This window comes from Plectrocnemia conspersa, unplaced genomic scaffold, assembly GCF_051122295.1.
Source record: "Plectrocnemia conspersa isolate PC_06_02 unplaced genomic scaffold, ASM5112229v1 ptg000010l, whole genome shotgun sequence".
NCBI lineage: Eukaryota > Metazoa > Arthropoda > Insecta > Trichoptera > Polycentropodidae > Plectrocnemia > Plectrocnemia conspersa.
The window spans coordinates 22819308-22840529 of NW_028277174.1; the positions used below are offsets into that span (position 1 = coordinate 22819308).

General features: G+C 38.3%; 1 protein-coding gene and 1 long non-coding RNA gene across 4 annotated transcripts in view; one reads left to right on the forward strand and one right to left on the reverse strand.

Moving 5' to 3' along the window:
* Positions 1–253: 253 nt before the first annotated feature.
* Positions 254–21222, reverse strand: part of MTA1-like (metastasis associated 1-like) — a 32023-nt gene continuing 11054 nt past the window's right edge. The window contains exons 2-18 of one of the 3 annotated variants that reach the window (XM_088194124.1): positions 6884–7045; positions 6522–6629; positions 4785–4999; positions 4597–4714; positions 4319–4521; positions 4057–4245; positions 3852–3985; positions 3619–3731; positions 3444–3544; positions 3191–3370; positions 2894–3119; positions 2591–2812; positions 2389–2521; positions 2245–2273; positions 1900–2123; positions 1720–1832; positions 254–1644 (exon numbers count right to left, since the gene is read on the reverse strand). In XM_088194124.1, the coding sequence (XP_088050250.1) occupies positions 1509–1644; positions 1720–1832; positions 1900–2123; positions 2245–2273; positions 2389–2521; positions 2591–2812; positions 2894–3119; positions 3191–3370; positions 3444–3544; positions 3619–3731; positions 3852–3985; positions 4057–4245; positions 4319–4521; positions 4597–4714; positions 4785–4999; positions 6522–6629; positions 6884–7045 (2606 nt within the window). In that variant the 3' untranslated portion in view covers positions 254–1508. Of the gene's footprint in view, positions 1645–1719; positions 1833–1899; positions 2124–2244; positions 2274–2360; positions 2522–2590; positions 2813–2893; positions 3120–3190; positions 3371–3443; positions 3545–3618; positions 3732–3851; positions 3986–4056; positions 4246–4318; positions 4522–4596; positions 4715–4784; positions 5000–6521; positions 6630–6883; positions 7046–21222 lie in introns of all 3 variants that reach the window. The other 2 variants (XR_015810922.1, XM_088194125.1) reach the window with 2 other exon arrangements.
* On the forward strand, positions 15148–20799 carry LOC148231033 (uncharacterized). Its single transcript, XR_015810923.1, has 2 exons — positions 15148–17787; positions 18821–20799. It is a non-coding gene; the product is annotated as an uncharacterized LOC148231033 (long non-coding RNA).

Below are 21222 nucleotides of genomic sequence, written 5' to 3' on the forward strand. Positions count from 1 at the left end.
ATAAATATTTGTTTCTCAAATTTAAGATTAACATTGCCATAGGTTTAGAAACCATCGAGTAGATAATCATTCTACACATTCCCCCATTCATTTTCGAAAATACCTATCAGTTAAAAAGCTATCGCATTTTTAAATTACCGCTTACTCTATAATTTTGCTTATTTATCCCAGTATGCTGATGAAGCTCGACTGCAAATATCCCGGCGTTGTGTTAAACGATATATAACAATAAAAATAAAGAAAAACACTAGGGTAAAAATCGTCTGAAAATGCATTTTTATTAATTTCAATCGTCATCAATTCCAATAATTTGATTTTCAATTAATCTCGGCGAAAACATCGACAAAGTCCACAGTTACGGGCGATTCGAGGTAAAAAATAATATTCACATTAATAATTTAACATTAATCAGAATTCAAGTGTTCAGTTTATTAATATTTTTTTTATAAAACACGAAAAAATATAGACATAGACATAGAACAATGCACAACTGTTTTCCGTAAGAAGATGGTTTTTAGAACGCATGTATGTGTATATTTATATATATAAAAATATGTATTCATACACGCGCAGACATATAAACCTATGTTGATGTATTTACAAAGTAAAAATTTAAACTTTCGATCGACGCTTCGTAGTGACGTTTCGTCACCGTGTACGCTCGAGACGCAGACGACCCTCTTGCGGCGCTCTCGGCGTCGCCGCCGCCGACGAATTCGTTCGCGTCGACGACGGACGTTTCGCAGCGCTGAGGGTTTTCGATTGGTAATTAAAATTTTCACGTATAAAAATGTTATGAACAATAAAATCTTCCATTTTGAATAACTTAAAACGTAATTCGCTTAACAAATGAACGTTTATAATCTCTCTACAACAGAGTTTGTGAAATTATATCGAATCCGTTCCACGAAATCGTTGACAAATTTCAACAGCAACGGATCGCGAGCGAATATATCATATTTTTTATTAAGAGAATAGAAAAAATCACATTTATTGAAAACAACCTTCGGGTTCGTCGTTTTTGTATTAATTATTTAGGAAACAAAGAAAAACACTTATTTTGCAATTACAAGATACAAAATATGTTTCAAATTTGACGTTTCGATTCATGCGATGGTTTCAACACTGTTTTTGGCCTAAACGACCAGTTTCATATAAATATCTCCACTACTGGTCCACTTGATATTTCTTCATTCACAATAAATAGTCATTCTACACCTCGCCGACGGTGATTTTTCTCTCGACCGAGGAAAAATCAATCTCGTATCTACAAGTTTGTTTACTTTCGTCGTACGGTTGCAGACGCTTTCCCCCGAGCGGAGGAAAATTGTTTTTGCCACCTTGACGAATTTTCATATACCAGCATCAAAACGTTATTTATAACAACGAAACATGAACAATTATTTTATACACAACGGAGTAGCACTGGTACGATGTAGTCAGCCGAGCAAGGCCTCCATGGTGTATGGACGTGGATGAGGGTTCGAAGGCGGAGGCGGAAGCGCGGGTCAGTCCAGGATGACCACTTGCAGAGGCGCAGGAGCCGACGCGACCGCCGCGCTTATCTTTCCGCCTCCTAACGATCTCCAAGGCTTTCTAGCGGCGCGGCGGAGTTCCGTCGACGTGAGCATTCGCCGTCGAACCCTAGAAAACGAGTAAAATATAAAAATGTCATCCTACTGGATTTTTTAACTATAAACGTAAAATCGAAGTACTGACTTTGCTTGATCTGTGACACGGAAGTATAGATCGTCGGGGGCGTCCATCCAGCTTATCACTCGTCTCCGTCCTCGCGAACTCCCGCCGGATATTCCTCCAGGCTTTCCGTTTACCTAAAAAGCACGTACAGGTCATAATTCGAAATAACGTACGGTAAGATTGTCGCAGTAAGAAAATTACATGCGCAAAGATGTGCTTCGGTAAAGGCTGTCCGGTGGCTTGAGCGCGAGCGCACATAGCCGCGTACTGTTCGGGAGTGGGCCTCTGCATCGGTTGAGGGTGTTTGTTGGGACGTTTCGCAGGCGGGGGTGCGCATCTCGAATCGGCCGAGTTAGCCGTCGCATTATTCGAACCGACTCCCGCAGTTCCGGTCTGAGGAAGTCCGCCCGCTTCCCCCGTACCCCCTATAAAAAAGAGCATACAATGCGTAATGTTAACGGATAAAATATTCAATATACGAATAAAGAAGAGCGAAATTTAACAAAATCGATCTAGTAAGACGCGAGCGACAGAATGTTAACTCACCATCGTCCCAATCCAAATCGGAATAGAAGCCAATAAATAAAAAATAAAATTAATACGGCACAGAGAGTATATTCACAATATGCAAAGAGAACAAACAGCGGGATGAAGTGTTCGACTGTCGTTCCTATACGAATGAGATACTTACTGTCTACTCCGTTGAGGTCGTCGTAGGCTCTTCTCTTCAGAGCCGGCGACGGAGAGGGACTGTTTCCGGAAGACGGTTGCGCGCTTTCTAATTCCACTTTATTGGGTATTCTCTCATATATTAAACTTCCGTCTGCAACGATAATATAAATATAATTATAAAATCGAAGATCACCGAGCGATACGACAGCAGCGAACTTACCCGGCGCTTTGGGAGGTTTAGGAAAAGCTACTTTAGCGGGCTGCGGCATCTGATTGCGAGGCGTCAGACGCAACCACGCGTGCGCGGGAGATCCCGGCGAAGGAGCAGAATTTCCAGCGAGACGCTCGGCGACCCGCGTGACAGCGCCCCGTACTCTCGCTCCTCTGCCGGCGGCCAGCGCTACGAGTTCGGTCCTACTCAATCCGGCCATACCGACGCTGCCTGATAATGTAAAGAAAAAAAGCCATCACGTATAATATTCGAACGACTGTTGGGACGAGCGCGTCGAAAAAACAAACTCACAGTCGTGCTTCACTTGGTGGATGTTCACGGGAGTGAAGGGTGACCTCGCTATGCGCCGCGGCCGTCTCAGAGCTCTAGATAAGCGACGAGCGAGACGCGTGAGAGGGGAAGTTCGCAAATAAAACGCAGCTCTGGTCTTCATAACTGGTCTCGGAGACCCCGCTCGCACCGCAACACCATGCGCCGCAGCATAATGCCGCGCCAATTGAGCTTTGAGTTTGAATTCCTGCACAATAATAATTTGTCACTTAGATGCTGACGAAAAACACTCGCAGATAGATCGAATCGAATACGTACCTTTCCGCAATGTTGGATGGAACAACGATGCGGACGGTGGGAGAGAGCGTTGTGGTGTCCGGGCGGGCCGGATTCTTCGCCGTCACTGCTTCGCCCCCCCGATAGGGGACCGCGACCTCGGCCGGCACCCGCTCCGGCGGCGTTGCTTTCTTGCTCGTTCTCGTTCAAGCCGCCAGCGTTCTAAAAAGGATCTCAGTTACAGTCATACAAACTGACGTATGTCAAGTTTTTATATTGTAGTCGATCAAATCACCTTTAGGCCGCCGTATTTTTTCCAATACTGCCAACAAGTCGTACACAATCGACACTGCATATGAGACGGTCCCCAAGAGTACCACTGTTGCGACGTAGTAGCTATATTGTGATAAATTTCAAGTTCAAAAGCAGTCAACTTATCGAAATATTCGTTATTCAAAAATAATCTATACCTTGACACGATGCGCAAATATCGCCAGCGGATAAGTTAACGGCGGATCCGTTGGTGCCTCCGTTCATGACGTTGTTGGATTTGGTAGTTATTATCGCAGGATTGGGTTTATTACTATTTAAGGAAAAGTACAAGAATAATTAAGCACAGTACTAAAACGAAGTCTTTTTAGACGCACCCCTCTAATTGTGCGAACCGAAAGTACGATAGAATGAAACGATTACAAACACTCACTAATTGGGAATGTACACCTGCTTCAACTTGGACTCCGCCTCGACCGCCTTCACTCTCTTTTGTTGTACGTATCTATCGGTCGTTTTCCACATATAATAGTACTCTACTATGTTCTTCAACGTTTTCCAAGGTAACTGCGGAGAGAGAGCGCACAATGAAACATATACGAAAGCCAAGACGACCAAAACGGAGGAAAAATACTCACAAAATCGGCTCGAATGTCGTTGAAATCTTTTCCATATTTATCTAAAGCTTCTTCGAAGAGATTCGCTTCGGACGCGCTCCATTCTTCCATTTCGTCCCGGCACAGGACCGGACCCGACGGGGGAACCAGAGAAGACAGAGCTCCCTCCATCGAGTAGGAATGTCGATGTAACGTGTCCATGGCGTGAAACTGAAACGCAAAGATGTCAATGAGGTCGGCCGAAGTTGAAACGCTGATATTTTTCAACAGTAAACTACAATACCAGCGTGATATCTCGGCTAGCGGCAGCCGCGGACATATGCAACGACGGTTGTTTGACGCTGCTGCTGCAGTCCAGCGCCCGCGCGAACGTTCCCACGGATCGGGACACTACTAAAAATTGATCGATCTGGCGGTCCGTCAAGCCGTGTTCCGGCGTCCAAATCAACGTTTCTAGATTTTCTAATTTCCTCGGATCTTCTTCGCCTAAAAATAAAAGATCGCGAATTAATCTTCCATACGAAGAAACGACAACACTAGACAGCTCGATTGACGACTCACCTTCTTTCAGTAAATTCGTCATTTCAGTCTGATACCTGCTGCCTACGCGAATTTCACCCTTATCTGCTAATAAAGTCTTTTGTGTCGGATCAAAAACCAGGCTGTAGAAGAAAGTATCCTGAAAGTAAAGCGATCGATTAGCGAAGGTCTGGCGCAAAACGGAACATCGAACAGGCGCCGAAACTCACATCTTTATTTAAATAACTAAGTAACGATTCCGTCTCGTTGAGCAAGGTGACGGAGCATTTGCCGCGAATGTGCGTCGCCGGTAGCGTTTCCACGTGTCGCGACAGAAAGAGTTCGCGATGCTTCATCTGATGACGCTGGTGAGCGGCCGGACCGTCCAAGCTCGGCGTCGTCCCCGAAGCGTTGTTGAGCACTTCCGGTTCCTCCTCCATCGCCGCTGTGGATCGAAACGAAAAAAAAACGATAAAGCTCGGTTCGCAAAGTGCGATATCGCTTTCGATTCGCGAGTTAGGCTTGTTTACTTTTGAGCAAAACGACGCACCAAGGTCTTATTTGATTTAATTCAGCTATATGTCAAAAATGAATTCACAGGAAACGGAGAACACAAAAAAATTAAAAGTGGGGGAGGGGGGCAAAGGTCACGATTTCGGAAGAATGGTTCTGACGAGCAGGTCATCCGAATCTAATTACAGTAATTATAGGCGTAACGCCAATCAAGTCTCGATAGATTGTAAATACGAGCGGAATCCGGACAAAGGGTGAAAAGTCCGGATGTCTGGCAACACCCCGCTCGCAATAGACGGACGCGGCGAAAGACGCGCTATCGCGGCCGTCGAGCGGAACGGACCAAAACAATGCCCCGTACGCGCGAGTCGAGCGACTGTGTAAAACTCATTTGGAACCATTTTTCGGCGAGATTACCAGCCGCCGCTTAATATAAGTCGCGTCTACTGCTATCGAATGCAAAGCGGCGGGTAGAGGTCCATCTTCGCGTGTAACCGAGCGTTCTCACTACGATGGCGACGTCGATTTTACGACGCGCGAGAATTGGTTACACATTAACTCTTTTGTTGCCGTAATCCGACATGTCGCTTTTGCTACTTTGGCGAGAAGTGCTGATATTTTTTATTATTGTGTGATACGTCGATATTTGGATAGGTAATCCAAAAGGTCAAAAGTAACCAAACTAAGTCCAACAGTAGAACGTGAAAAAATTACTTCTTAGAAGACAATACACTTCAAAATCAATAACATCGTGACGTCGCAGTGTGAACGATCGGTAACGCAACACCTGAAGGGCTACGAGTCTTATTCTACTTGACTAAAGCGCTGGTTTACGATTTCGGATGCGCGGGAACGCGCGGGCGAACAAAGAAGGGGGCGTCAGAGGTCCAGACGGCGAGGCGCCGACGAAGAGCGACGGATTTAAGGAGCATCATCATCGTCGTCGGGGCGAACAGCGGAAGGACGTCGAGCGTCGCGCGTCGAGAAGATTCGGGTCTCGGGTCGCCGGCGCCGCGCATCTAATTACCGGAGAGTGCGACACCCCCCTTCCCCCGCAAAACACTAGGTTCGCCGTGTGGGAAGGGACGGGTATGGTTTTTCTACTCGGGCATCCTTTGCCTGCTTATTGATCCAGTCAAATGTGAGGGGGGCGTACGGGTGAGCGGGCGGACTCGGGCGGCGTTCCGATCCTCGGGGGCGGGGGCAGGGTGAGGGGTGTAGCAGCCGACGGGGGAGACCGCGTCCAAATAAATCTGTCCGCCGTGACACCCGTACCGCGCTCCCATATTGCCCAAACCGCCCGTACCACCCCCCACCCCCTAGGTGTCCCTGTCCACCCTGCCTCCCACCGCCCCGCCCGCTCATTCCGGAGTCCCCACATGCGCCGCGGCGGCGGGCGGAAACGCAGGAGCGGATGCAAACGAAAGCGGCGACGTAACAAAACGAGAACTCACCTATGGCGGGATCCAGCACCGCCTGGGCGGCCTGCTCCTCTCCGACCGGCGTCTTGAGCCACATCTTCTTCAGTTTCATGGCTATCGGCGAGTCCTCGGATTGGGCCACTGCAAAAAGAGCGCAATCAGAAACGGCGGGAGCACACACGCGGGGGGGCGGAGACGGAACGGGAGGTTAGGTGCGAGGGCGCGAAGGGGGCATCTCTCGGGAGCGGGAGCGGCGGGCGGGCAGGCACATCTTAACGAATCGATAGGATATGACTGTTCCGTTCCGCGCGTGCAGGTCGCAGGTGATGTCGCGATGCAGCGGACCCTATAAATAGGAAGGAGTTGGAGAAGCGCCAGCGACCGTCGTCACTCACTCTGGTGCTTGTCCGCGAGCTGGATCAGCGAGCTCGGCAGGTCCCGCCGCCGGTAGAAGCACATGACCTTGGCCTCCACGTTGCCGGAAGGCGTCTTGTTCAGCTCTTCTATCCGCCTGATCTGGTACGGGGACGTCGACGACGTCTCGAAGTACACGCAGTCTGCGAAAGAAAACGAAAACGTTACAAACTCCGAAATAAAAAAAACTCCCACCCTCCCCCTATTAATTAATTATCGTCATTATAAATAGAGAAAACCGCGTCCCCGTCGAAAGATCGCATCTCGGGACGAACGTGCGAGTCGGACGCCCGCAAACACCTCCGCCCCAAGCGCGGGGGTGGCGAGGGAGGTTCTCACCCCCGCGTGACGCTTCCCCTCTCGACGATCCCGCCGTTGCGATTCGGTCACCTATTAGATTTCGGTTTCGTTTGCGACGCGAAAGATCCGACGAAAACAAAACATCGCTTCCGCGACAAATTGAATAAGTACGAGCGGGACCTTCCTCTCACCGCTCGGTTGAGACGAGTGCGCCTCCGTCGATCGAGAAGGAGATCGGCCGTTTTTAGGCAGGCAGACGAACGTATTATTTACAAAATGGCGCTGCGCTTCGATTAACGCGCGTAGAGCGATAATGAGCACTTGCGACGAAAAACCGCGCCCGAGGCGTCCGATGTAATAATATAAAGACGGTCGACTCTCAGAAAGCGCGAACCGCGGTAGAGCGAATTCGTATCGTTTTTCGAGTCAAAATCCGGTTTCCGTTCCGTATCCGAATTCCAGCAGCGGCGACCGTGTCTTTCGAAACGCTCGTCGAAATGGGTTTCTTCTTTCACGATTATAAAAGTGCATCGGTCGCGAAATGAAACTGCATTTTGATCTACGAACGAACGAAAGATTGAGAGAGCGCGGTCGCAACCGTAGCCACTCGAAAGGGAGGAAAAGGTCGCGGGAGAGGGATCGAAAAGACTAGGGAGTGACCGCCGACGCACCGCTCGAGTATAATCTCGGGATAAACGGCTACGTTTAGAAACAATCTCATCGACTAATGCATCGGACCCGCATACATTCGAGCGTTGAAATTAGTTAGCTTCAGTGCATCGGATGATTTTGAATTTCATCTCTGTAAATATTGATCAAAATTTTATTTATTTATTATTTATAACAAGCGCAGACTTTATGAACAACGGAGCAGACGACGCGCGATGCAATTCTAGCCGATATGCTTTTAAATTAAGAAAAAAGTGAACTTCTGATTAAAGGAACGCGTCCTTGTATTCGATGATTATTTGATTATTCGGCCGAGGGCTTTTTAAAACTCAGTATGGTATGCTGGGCAATTGAGAAATTAAAAATATTGCGCCATCCATTCGCATTATGACACAAAACAAAAGTGATTTTTACAGTTATATTGCGATACGAATGTCGAGACTAGTATTAGTTAAAATTTACATTTCGAAACATCTAATTTATTTTAACGAATAAATTGGCCCAGGGCGAAGCCGGGTGCACAGTTAGTACGCTATCAAAGAAGTTGTCCAACCGTCTAATTTATCGATCTATATATGTATCTATAACATGTACGACGCCATCAATCCTTAAACCTTAAAAATCCTTATGTCATGCCCAATATATTTTCTAAAGCATTTTAAAATAAATTTATGATAAATTTTCTAGTATTGTATTTCGTTGGCGACTCGGGGATACTTCTACCATAGATTTGGTAATTCCAAACCCTTTCACCGGGAATTGTCAAATTACTAAAATTGATCGTAAAATCTGTTAATCCATCAATGGATTTTGGAAATAGTTTTTTAATCAGTCTGTTCCAGCCGCTCGTCGAGTACGCGGCTGTTGTCAAAACCTATCCATGGTTTTGTTTTTACATTTACGTACATATTTTCTTATAATAAATTAAATTACTGTTTTTATCTACAGCCGACCGCGTTAATAGGAAAAATTATAAGATCAATAGTAGTGATAACGAAAAATTATTATTTTACAATTAATATGTGACTGACGATAATAACTTATATGACAAAAACATTTGCGTTATTGTGAAAATAATAGTGATAGTGAGAGTAAATAAGCAGTTATAATAGATAAATAAATATAAATTAAAATAATAGTGATAGTGAGAGTAAATAAACCTAGCGCTACTGTGCCTTTGAATTTAAATCGTAAACATCAATTTATTGACGATGATGATATACCTAAAAGAAACACTGTTGAATTCTCTATTGTTTTTCAAAGGATAAATTGATTAAAAATGGTTCAGCGATCATTGCTCATATTGCAATTAGTCACGCGGATTATTGCTCACAAATCGATCGCAAAATTAACAACACGAAGTGAAAAAATCAATTGATTGAAATAAGATATTAATAAATATTTATACACTATTTTTTAGATATTATTTTCCTGTTTTACAAGAAAAATAACGGGAAAATAAAAATGCAATTAAGTATTTTTGATTTAAAAATCGAAAACACGTGGAAAATTTTAATTATGAAAGTTGCTGATTTGTTTAAAAAAACAGTTGCTGATCTGTAAAATTAAATATATAAATGAACAGTGATAGATATAAACATAATTATATAATAGCTAATCGTTTAAAAAATAAATAAAAGCAAATTAATGCAATGTATTTAATTATTATATAGGAAATATTTTTTTAACCCCCGTCATAATTCGCAATTATTCACGATTAAAAATATACGTAGAAAAACAAAACCACGACAATAATAAAATTGCGAATATGAAAGTCGAGATACTTAATTTTCATAAATTATTTCTACACATTTATTTGACGTTACATAAATAACCAATACAAATTTTATAAAAGGATCAATACATTTCGAGAGCATTAAATTCCCAATCGTGAAATTGTTGACGAATTATAAGGGTAGAATATGCTACAATACATAAAATCATTAAAAACTACATACGTCGGTTTGTATTTTTTGCTGACTCGCGAAGTTGATATATTTATTATTTTGTGCCCTATTATGATTGATCTATAACTAATATTTTACTTTAATCGAGAATAATCCTACAGTTGTACGATACAATGCTCATGCTGAAGGATATCATATGTATAATGGCCAAATCTACACGATTATATTACTAGCTGATGATTTACTTCTCCAAAAATTATATTTAACTAGTAGTTATGTTGAACAGAAAAGAGCTTCCACAAGCAATGGCCAATAATATTATAGTATTTGCATGTAAGGATAAAACAATCGTCACCATGTGCACTCGGTGCGGCTTATCATGTGGGTGTACTATTCCCATATAGCAAATTCATATATTATGGAGAAAAAAAACAAAGCTGTTTAAAAATGTAATCTAAAATCATATCTCCATATGGAACATTGCTCCGAAAAAGATCATACAATGGTCAAATATAACCAAACATCAAGTATGTGCATTTGTAAGTAATTGTAATGTACACACATACATATATATTTAATGTTTCATGTATCAAATAACATTAAAAAAAAACAATAAATTCCGTGCTATTAAAAATATGTTGAGAATCATTGGAGTTGTGTGAATTACAAAAGTGAACAATCAATTAAATACTATTTACAAGAATAGGGCGAAACATTATTTCTTTGCATTCTTGTGTTCTTTTAGGACATATAAAACAAATTATTTGCGCATTACTGATGGACAAATTAGGTGCGAGCGAGCGAACATTGGTCAGAAGTCAGAACAGCATGCAATGAATCCTTTTCCGAAGAAAAAATCCGAAGGTTTACCTTACATAAATGCACAAATAATTAATTTTATGGAGCGAAGTAATTTTTTAAATGCACGTATCTCAAAATAATTCATAGTTAAATCGCACTATTATTTTCAGGTAGTGGTCCCAACATCTGGAACGGGTACAGGGTATGCCATTAAAATAGACAAAAAGCTTAGTTTTGTGATTAAAAAAATTGAACCGCAGTGAATTTGATAAGAAGCAAATATGGTTCAAGTACAAATTAAAAAAATATATTTATTTCAGCTTGTGGTGCACAGTTCATTTTTCATGGCACTATATTTGTTTTGCGAGCTATCTGCCAATTTATATATATGTAAATCATTAACCATGACAAGGGTTGCTGAACATATTCCAAGAGTTGATTAAATTATGTCGGATTAGTTTTTATAGAATCATGTGTTTTTTACTGATTTTTTTCGCTCAACTAAAGTTAAATAATATTTACGACTTTCTTCATATTTTTAACATATACATGTTACAGTGAAGTTATTTTTTATAAATATAATATATAATTATGATTTATATAATACATAATTTATAAATATTATAAATAATTTAAAATGTGTGAAACAATTGATTTATAATTTTACTGGTGAAGTCAGTGAAACTGTATTTATTTACTGCGCGGATGATCGAGTATGCGTACGTTCGGAAAATGTAATTTAAATCCAAATCTTACCTAAAATAATTAAACAAATCTAACTTGACCCAATGAAAGTTCTAATACTATGGCAAGTTTTAGTTTAGTTTTAGAACTTTCATTAGGTCAAGTTGGGTTTGGTTAGGTTTAGGTTTGAACTTCAAATGTAAGTTTCGCAACTAGCAAATTAAGTGTCAAGACAGTTCTGAGCAGTATATAATATTCAGTTAAATTATATTTTCACTAGTAGAAATCTACAGGTGAAGATGTATTCACATTCACTGTACATATATAATTGTTCTAAGCCACTTCCGCCGGACGGGTATGATACTTCGTGGAAAAATAGCATCTATTTACATACGAACGAAGCAAACGATACCCCACTATCGAATGCGCCTAGGAAATATAAACATGACGTTTTAGTTTTTAACATTGGCCGAACCAGTCAGAGAAAATAATTTAATTATTTCGAATTTCCACTGAGGTACGGTCGTGAAAAAATAGTATCTATATACATACGTAAACCAAATACACAAAGTTCACTATCGAATGCACATAAGAATGAATCCTTCCGAGTTCTTCGAGCAGTTAGAAAAAATAATTGAAATAAAATAGTAGTCGATAACGCAACGACAGCTGTTATAAATGGTTATGTATCCCCCCCTGTATGGTATAGATATATCGTGATTACTCTTTTTTCGGGTAAAGAAAGAGTCATTTATGTAACAGCTTCGAATTAAATACATGTTTAGAACTGTTTGTGTTTATCGGGCCGATGTAATTATTAGCCGACAAATATCGATCGGCTACGAGCGGTGGACGCAAAGTTGAGATTTTTCGTAAGGAGCACGGTAGCCTCTAATAGTGGCGCGTTCCAAAATTTACATATTTTTTATCGTTCTTATTGTTTCGTGACGTGCCTCACATCTCGTCTAAACAATGCGGCAGAGCGGCCGAGCGCGCTCTTGACGCAATTCCGAGAGAAAAGGGCTTCGAACCCGCGCTTTCGTAGAAAACGCGAGACGGCCTCGCATCCGACGACGAATCAATATTATGAATTTCGGGTCGTGCGACATTGATGAAAGTGGAAGGTCGCCAAAGGTCAGTTCACACGTTCCGGCGGTGTGTGAATGCGCGCCGATTGACCGCGCCGCTAGGATACGGCGATTAAAAATAAACCGCGAAAGGGCGCGCGTCATACGCAATCGTATCATTCTCCGAGCGGATTCGAAGCTTATCTCCAAAAAACGATTCGTCACGCGGTGCCCATCGGCGGCAGTCGACGCGCTGTTGCAAAATCCCGAACGAATTTGTACCGCATAAGACTCGTCAGTCCCGCAGTAAAAATAATCCGCGGACTCGACTGAAAAAGAACGGCAAATCGAGTGACACGATGAAACTATCGCACGCGTCATAGTAATAATGCAAGCGCGATTTTTTTTCGTCGGAGCGAGTTTTGAGTGTATGGGCTCATTAGCGTTAAAACCGACAAGAGTATCACTATATCGCATGTGCGATGGCGGCTTTCGGCGAGCAAAAGATAATACACGCGTCCGAACGCTCCAAATGCACGCATATAAAAAATGTTTCCGTAAAGTTAAATTAAAAAATACGCTTCGCAAAAATACCAAATATCTACCTTGGTGAAAATATTCATTGAAATTAATAAAAATAAGTGGCGGATCGTAATAAAAATGTAGGGGGTGGTGTTACATCTGAATGTCGCATAAATTAAATACGTCAACACGAAAAACGCAATAAAATAGCACTATCATTACAATATTTTACGTGTCATGGCGCATTGGGGTAACCTGTTACCATCACAACGGCCATAATTTAAAATTATTAAATAAATAACAAAAATAATACTTGTTAGTTAGCACGGCGCCACCATCAAATACCACCAGTTGTTAATCCCCACTGCGTTTACCGTGCTGTTCAAACCAAAACAAATCAATCATTATATTCGTTTAAGTTAGGTTTGGGTTTGAACATCAAACGGACGTTTCGCAACTGTCAAATTGGACCGTGGCACCGTGCTAACTAATGTACCAAAAAAAAAACTCGAATTTGCATATACATATAATCAAATACATTCAAAATTAAACTGGCTTATGGTTTCTAGACATTTAATAATAATTATTTTTTCTTTAATTCTAGGATTTAAATTAATTTAAAATTATGCTCCCTCCTTAAATACGTTTTTTCGCATGAAAGTCATTTTTATTCGAGTATGTTTTTGATATGATAACATCTGAGACTAGTAAAGCCGTTTCAAGAAAGTATATCACGAAATAAAATAGAAACACGAAATTATCAGACTCCATTAACCGAAGCAAATCTGGGACATGCATAACAAGGTGAGGCTGTAACGTCCACAGTAAACCTAATCGTTTCAAATTAAACGTATGGGAAATTCGAATGCGTATTTGTGTGGTGATTCGGCTCAACATTATAATGGTGTAGAATTTTTGACAATGAGAGCCAAAATACGGAGCGCCATATACTTTCGAAATTGAATGTTACGGATTCCATAGATTGCAAGAATAATAACACATTCCATTCTTGGCATCATCAAATTATGTAGATAGAACGCTATTTTCAAACGAGTCCCGAGAAACATTAAAAAATATAGTTTGCAATAAGGATTCAATTAAAAAAATTTGCTTGTTAAATAGTGGCAGGGGAAGACAATAAAGCAAACGAACTATGCAATGAATAACATAAATAATAGACTGGATCTGTTGAAGGCTTACATTTAAGGAGTGGGTGCATTTGCTCCCCCCCCCTAGAATTTGACCAGGAGAATGCATGTCTTTTAATGAAATACCACGGATCATGATATTTTGATTATTATATATTTATTTATATATTTGATTATGATATTTTGATTATGAAATCAAAATATCATAATCAAAATAACTGGCTGGCGAAGTTTTGTCTTCCCCCCTTGAAATTACGTCCTTGATTCTAAACCAGAAATTATCGGTTAACCCTCAATGAAAATCTAAATAAAAAAACAGAATCGAATCAATCCAATCATATACATTTTCTTCGGTAGATATAGTATTTATATATTTTTACCAGTGAAAATATAATTCATCTTGCAGGTGCTAGTAAAATTATATGATTCAAATTTTCTATATTTAGTAATACATACATATACACGCGGTGTGTAAATGTGTATTTTTCAGTGAAGTTATATTTTCACCAGTCCAATCCAAGCACATTTTTACCAGTAGATTTATATCTCTAATAGCAAAAATATATGAGGCACTAGCGAAATTATATACTGCTATAAAATGTCTATGAAACTCAATTTGACAGTTGCAGAAAAGTTCATTTGCTGTTCAAACCAAAACCTAGCCTAACGAAAGTCTCAAAACTAATCCAATTCAGCTCTCAATGAAAATAAACGAAAGAAGAAGTGCAGACTCCATAGATCAAGTGTTTATCAAAGTATATTCTTAATCACTTCTGATATAAGAGTATTGGTCAACGTGCATTGAAACACATTGATTCCCCCCCCCCCAAATTATAACGTTTAGTTTTTATTTAATATTAATTTAGCTAACAACTAATTGTAACTTGGATTATTATTATCACAATTATCATAGAATAAATGCAGACAGACGTCACATTTCGCACATTGTTCCATAGTTTGTCTGCGCTTGGATTTTACACGGTTTTAAAAATATGATAGCTATCCTTACCGAAATTACTACGAAATATTGGTCAAAGTATATTCTAATTAACCTAACCTAACCTAATGAAAGTTCTAAATCTAATTATACTTTTAGAACTTTCATTAGGTCAAATCCAAAATACAAACTAAGCCAACTCATCTCTCAGGGGAAAATAAGCGGAAGAATAAGTACAGACAGACATCGCATCTCACATATTGCTCGATAGTTGGTCTGCATTTCGATATTACACTGTGCTTTAAAAATATGATAGCTATCCTTACCGATATTACTATGGACTTATAATATAAAAGGGCTGATTCAAGTATTTTCAAATCGAATTTTGATCAATAAGAGAGCGCAAAAACAATATCCCTTCCCAGAAATTCAAAATTCACGTCAAAAGCAATAAAATCATGTCGGCGCCGTCGCAGTGGGAACCTCGGTAACGACCGTTCTTGCCAACGTTTGCCCTCCTCTGAAAAAAAACTGAAATGACGTTCCTGCCCTTCAATTTAAAAATAAATAAATAATTAAATCAAGTATATAAAAAACTGTGGTTGCAAACAGCAAATGCGAACGAGAGAAACGAGGATTGTCATCTAAATATTGGACTGACCAAATCGATAGTTCGTCTACTTGATTTGTCGCAGTTTCGCGAGTAATAAGACGTATGATGAGGACGATTTCGGACACGACGACAGAGGACTCCGCGCTCATGCGTGTGTGAGACGATTAAAACATCGCGTAAGCAAAGCATCATAACAAAATGGGTAGAAAAAATACGGGGGTATTTGCAAAGCCATTCATTATTGATACTTGTTATATATACAAGTAAAATATGTATAATTTCAAACGTACCCTGAATAGACGGCTATCCATTATTTCGATCGGGGAAAGCGTCAAAAGTGAACACCTAGCAATATCCCGAAAATTATCTTATCGATACGTCGTCGACCTTACGTCGATGGCGATAACCCAGCGATGTCGCACGCCTGAATTATAGAATGTACTGTGGCCAATCAAGCTGGATTACGAAACTCGAAGGCACACAATACAAGTAGAATTTCTCTAATCTCTCATCGAGTCGAGTGTGTACTATTTTAAAATGAGCAATTCGATTTTTTTTACATCACTCCCCTCCTCCAGATCGGAACAAACTAATATGTGGCAATTCTATTTACGTCGGAACATGCGCACTCTGAATTCGGTGTAGGTACAAAGGTCCAATTAATAAAGCTTATATACCAATATATGCCCAAAGTATAATGTACGTATTTATAGTCGTACGCGTTTTATGCTCTAAACACGTTAACAATGTGTATATGTTTTATAAAGATGTAGACATAGTCGATCTTCACATGAACGCCGCTTTACATCACAAGAGGATGTGTAGTTTCGACTAGACATTCCAAAACGTGTACATAAATCTCCATATACAACATTGGCGGCCATTTTTTAGACGTATTCTCGAAAATATTCGATAGCTGTCGAAAACTGATTACAGCTGATAAGATGAGAAAATATATACAATATGTATGAATAGATGTAAGAGTAAAATCGTAGTATATCACACCCTGGCGAAAAATATATACGTTTATAATTTATTAATAAATTCATTAAAAACAAATGATTCACTAACGTTATCAACATTTGCAAATTCTATTAAAGTTATAATAACTCCAAGAGAACTATTGCAAATATATCCAATTAAACGTTCATGTGATATATTTTAGATACTATACGTATTCACGAGAGAAATGTTTCTCTTATAATGTAATCGATTGGAAACTGGAAGAAAGGAAAACACACATATTCGATGAAAATAAGATTATTCGAAATTGTATACATCATACATACACATATTAGGATATAAATATACCTACTCTAGAGAAATACAATTTCAGGTGCACGGCAATAACATTACAACATTTTGATACTAAGATAAAATAACTCGATCTATATGTAAAATTACAGACTGATTTCAAATTAGAAATTAGTATTTTTGTAGCGCGTACCCATATATATGTGTTTACTCTAAGCTGAAATACGTTATTTAATAACTGTAAAATATATAATGACACATAGTAACACATGAATTTTGGATTATTTTATTACAAATATTATTTTTTCTTATCGTATTTTCATAAACCGTTATTTAAGCAAGTCATCAAATTAACGATTAACTTTGAATTCTAGCATATCATTAATCGTATTAATAATTTTAGAAATACTTCTACATACTTATATTGTAGCAATAAATTACAATTAATTTTTAATCCTTTGGTGCTAAACTGTTTTTAAAAATCATAACACTCGCATATTCACGACCGCTCAATTTTCATGAACGAGTATACCCGCAAACATATGTGATCCAATTTCCCCATGGACGAGTTAACTCGCACATTTTAATATTGACTTAAATTCACGATATGGACGAAACTCACCATCACCGAGTATACTCGCTAACCGAAAATTTTACGAGTCATTTCCCAGCGTTTTTTTTTTTTTTTATTATATTGAGTTTCTACCTAAATCAGTGGACCAGTTTATTCGAACACATGTGAGAATTCCGTGGAGTTAACTTAACTTTTTTTACACACGCACATATTATGTATAAAAACATACACACACACAATTGTATTTCAAAATTTTAATTTGACATGTTTGAATTTTTTTATATATGTATATTGAATTTGTTTTTTAAAATATGGATATATATATTTTTAGTAATGTTTTCCACTTCCTATAGCTATTATAATTCGGAAAAATCAGGAATTTTGTAAAGTTTTTTTGCGAAAAAAGTTAGTCATTAACCCTTTGGATGCCGGGCATTTTTGGAAAAATTTTCCAGAACTGCCGGGACTTTTTATTAAATAATTAAAAAGTCAAAATGTGTATTTTAGTTTGTAAACATGCTGTCGCGGCGTGCGACGCTGTCTGCAGTGAACTTGACCTAATTAATGATGAATATGCGATTGTGTGTTATTTTAGTTCTTATTTGCGCTGTAATAAGAGTCATTATCGCATGACGTATTAAAAAATACGAGATCTGAGCGGCCGAACTCCGACCAGGAATCAATAACAATGGTATATAATATGTTATTTATTTTTAAAATGTAAATAAAACTTTTCGTAAATTAATAAAATATGATATTTTTAAATAATGGTTTAAGTAAAAATACCCTACAGACTGTTGAATATATATATATATATATATATATATATATATATATATATATATATATATATATATATATATATATATATATGTATATATATATATATGGATATATATATATATATATATATATATATATGGATATATATATATATATATATATGGATATATATATATATATATATATATATATATATATATATATATATATATATATATGGATATATATATATATATGTATATATATATGTATATATATGGATATATATATATATATATATATATCCATATATATACATATATATACATATATATGTATATATATATATATATATATAAATATGTATATATATATATATGTGTATATGTATAAAAATAAAAATAAAAATATATGTGTATATGTGTATATGTAAAAATATATATATATATATATATATATATATATATATATATATATATATATATATGTGTGTGTATATGTATAAAAATAATGATTATAATATATTTATAACATATATTTGAAAAAATGTTATAAACCCCTGAAGCAATTACCCTACAGACGGTTGAAAATGTATTGGATACTACGATTTCGGAGCCGTCGGATTCGGCAGTTCTCGCTAGTGTAGCGAAAGCCGATATATCGGATTTCGGTAGCCAAAGGGTTAAATATATTAAAACAATATTTCATGCCATTGACACAGTAATGAAGTAACAAGTTTCCAAATTAATTTTCCTTTTCGAGCAGCATAACATCAACAACATGTATTTAACGTTATCATGAACAATGATATATCGTTATTTAGCACCCAAAGGGATAACCCTTTGGGCGCGAATCAGCAAAACGACGTTGTATCGAAAACACCGCGTGAAAAACGATGACTCAGGAGTAAGTTTACCAGATCATAAAATGAAAAACCAGGATAAAATTTTGAAAAAAAGTCAAACAAATAGACGGCTCTGATTTGGGAACTAAAAGGTTCAGGCGGAATCCGGGTATGTCAAAATAATCCGGATGTATGGCAAGCCTCAGGAGCAGAGCAAATACATATAAAAAAATAAGAATCAACGTAATGTTTTATTTTTCATTTATATTTCCTGAATGGAACTTCATTTATTATTTTTTGACGCGAGTCCTGTATTATACAGATGCACGAATCTATTAGGGGATGGAGATCGAGATCGGTTTATCTATACAAAATGTAAAACTTTTTCGATTGGAACGAGTGCTATTTTCATCCAGGCGTCGTATGCACGAAAAAAGAGAAAAAGCGAACGCTTTCATCGAACAAGTGATCCAAATACATTCACATAAATATATTTTGAACATCTCTCTGGTCAGTGACGATATAATTAGCCATTCGCGGGGGAATTGAGTCGCGATCTAGAAAAGTCTTCCAGCTCGATTTACAAAATATGGTAATGAACGCAAACATTAGAAACGCATGCTCGAGGTTACCGTCGACGCAGACAAAAAAAAAACCAACAGCGTAATATTGTATTCCGTTACTTAATCATTTAATAACAATGAAATTGTGCATATATCGTTATCTGGTAGTCAACACGCGCGCGACCACGTTCTCTAAAAAGGATGACCTAAAAATACTGAACAGGTGAACTGTATGATAACGTTATGCGGCAGGATTACCTAGAGATGTTTTCTTTCGCCACCCGTCTACACCCCCCGATCGAAATGCGCAATAACAAAGGTACAGTCGTTGCTTATTGTATTTTTTGCGCCTGACATTTACGATAATGATGATGCACGTGTATATCAAATTTTAAAACATTAAATGTATTACATACTGCAACGAGCATACACAACAGCGCGTTATAGTGCATCGTTATTCTTTACGTTACTTTTTCATCTGTTTTACGCCACTCATGCACCGCTGCCACGTCACGCACGTACACGTCGACGAAATTCGGTTGTGAGAACGAAGCATTATCGCGAGGGTCGCTCGATATTAGGCTTTCACGAAAAGCGAAGGAATTCGAAAAGATAACACCAATCCACAAAGCTTTCGTTCGATAACGTCGCTATGTATAGTAGAATATGTTCGCAAGCTGGTTATATTTCGCAACGATCGTCGCGCATAATTAATACGACCGTCTTCTATTCCGAAACGGCAATATCAAAATCAAATAGTTGTTGACAATAGTACACGGATTACGTATGCAAAACTGACGCTGACTAATTCCCGTCTAGTCTTCGGAGGGACGACTAGCAGACAATACGAAACCACAATCAATTAAGTTAATTAGGAAGCGAGTCGTTTGAGGTGTGTAAGATTATACTTTTAATATGTCTGAGAGATGTTCAACAAAATCATCACTGATAAAACTGGATTCAAATTAACTTAATTCTGAGGTCGTTTATGAATGACTTTAAATATTGTGTCCTATGCGACATTGCCTATAAAAAGTCAATAGTAGTATGATTTATGGAGATCATAAATTTCAATTTTTTTCAAAAAAAATAAATAAAACGTAAATAATATACGATAAAAACTATTTCGTAGAATCGCGGTTTTTCCAATGCACACATGAATTGCAAATACTGAATTATATTTTATCGATAACGGAAGAATACAATCAAGATTTAAAAAATCATACTATCACTGTCCATAACGATGAATTACTACGCTTTACAATAGTTTGAGTATGATGATTATAGCCACACACATTTTACCCTTGCAATAAGACACGAAAGATCAGCAACTAAGGAAGTCACGTAAATAAAACAACTTAATGTTTTATGTTCTTTAGTATGTATGTATATATATTGTACTACTTCGTACACCAGATATTTTTTAAATGAACAAGTTTTTGTCGATAGCTGAAGAATAAAAGATCAATAATTAGATTTAAATAAAATTTTCCATACATAATGTACACGTTTATACGTACAGCGGCATAAGCTTGGTGCGTGACGAAAAGAGTATGCCGAATTTATATAATTCTGTAATAAGCGACTTCGTAAGGCAAACGGAATAAATAGATACTAATACAACAATCACGTGTAACTTGGTTTGACATAAGTGAGGTAAAACGACGCCCTTAAA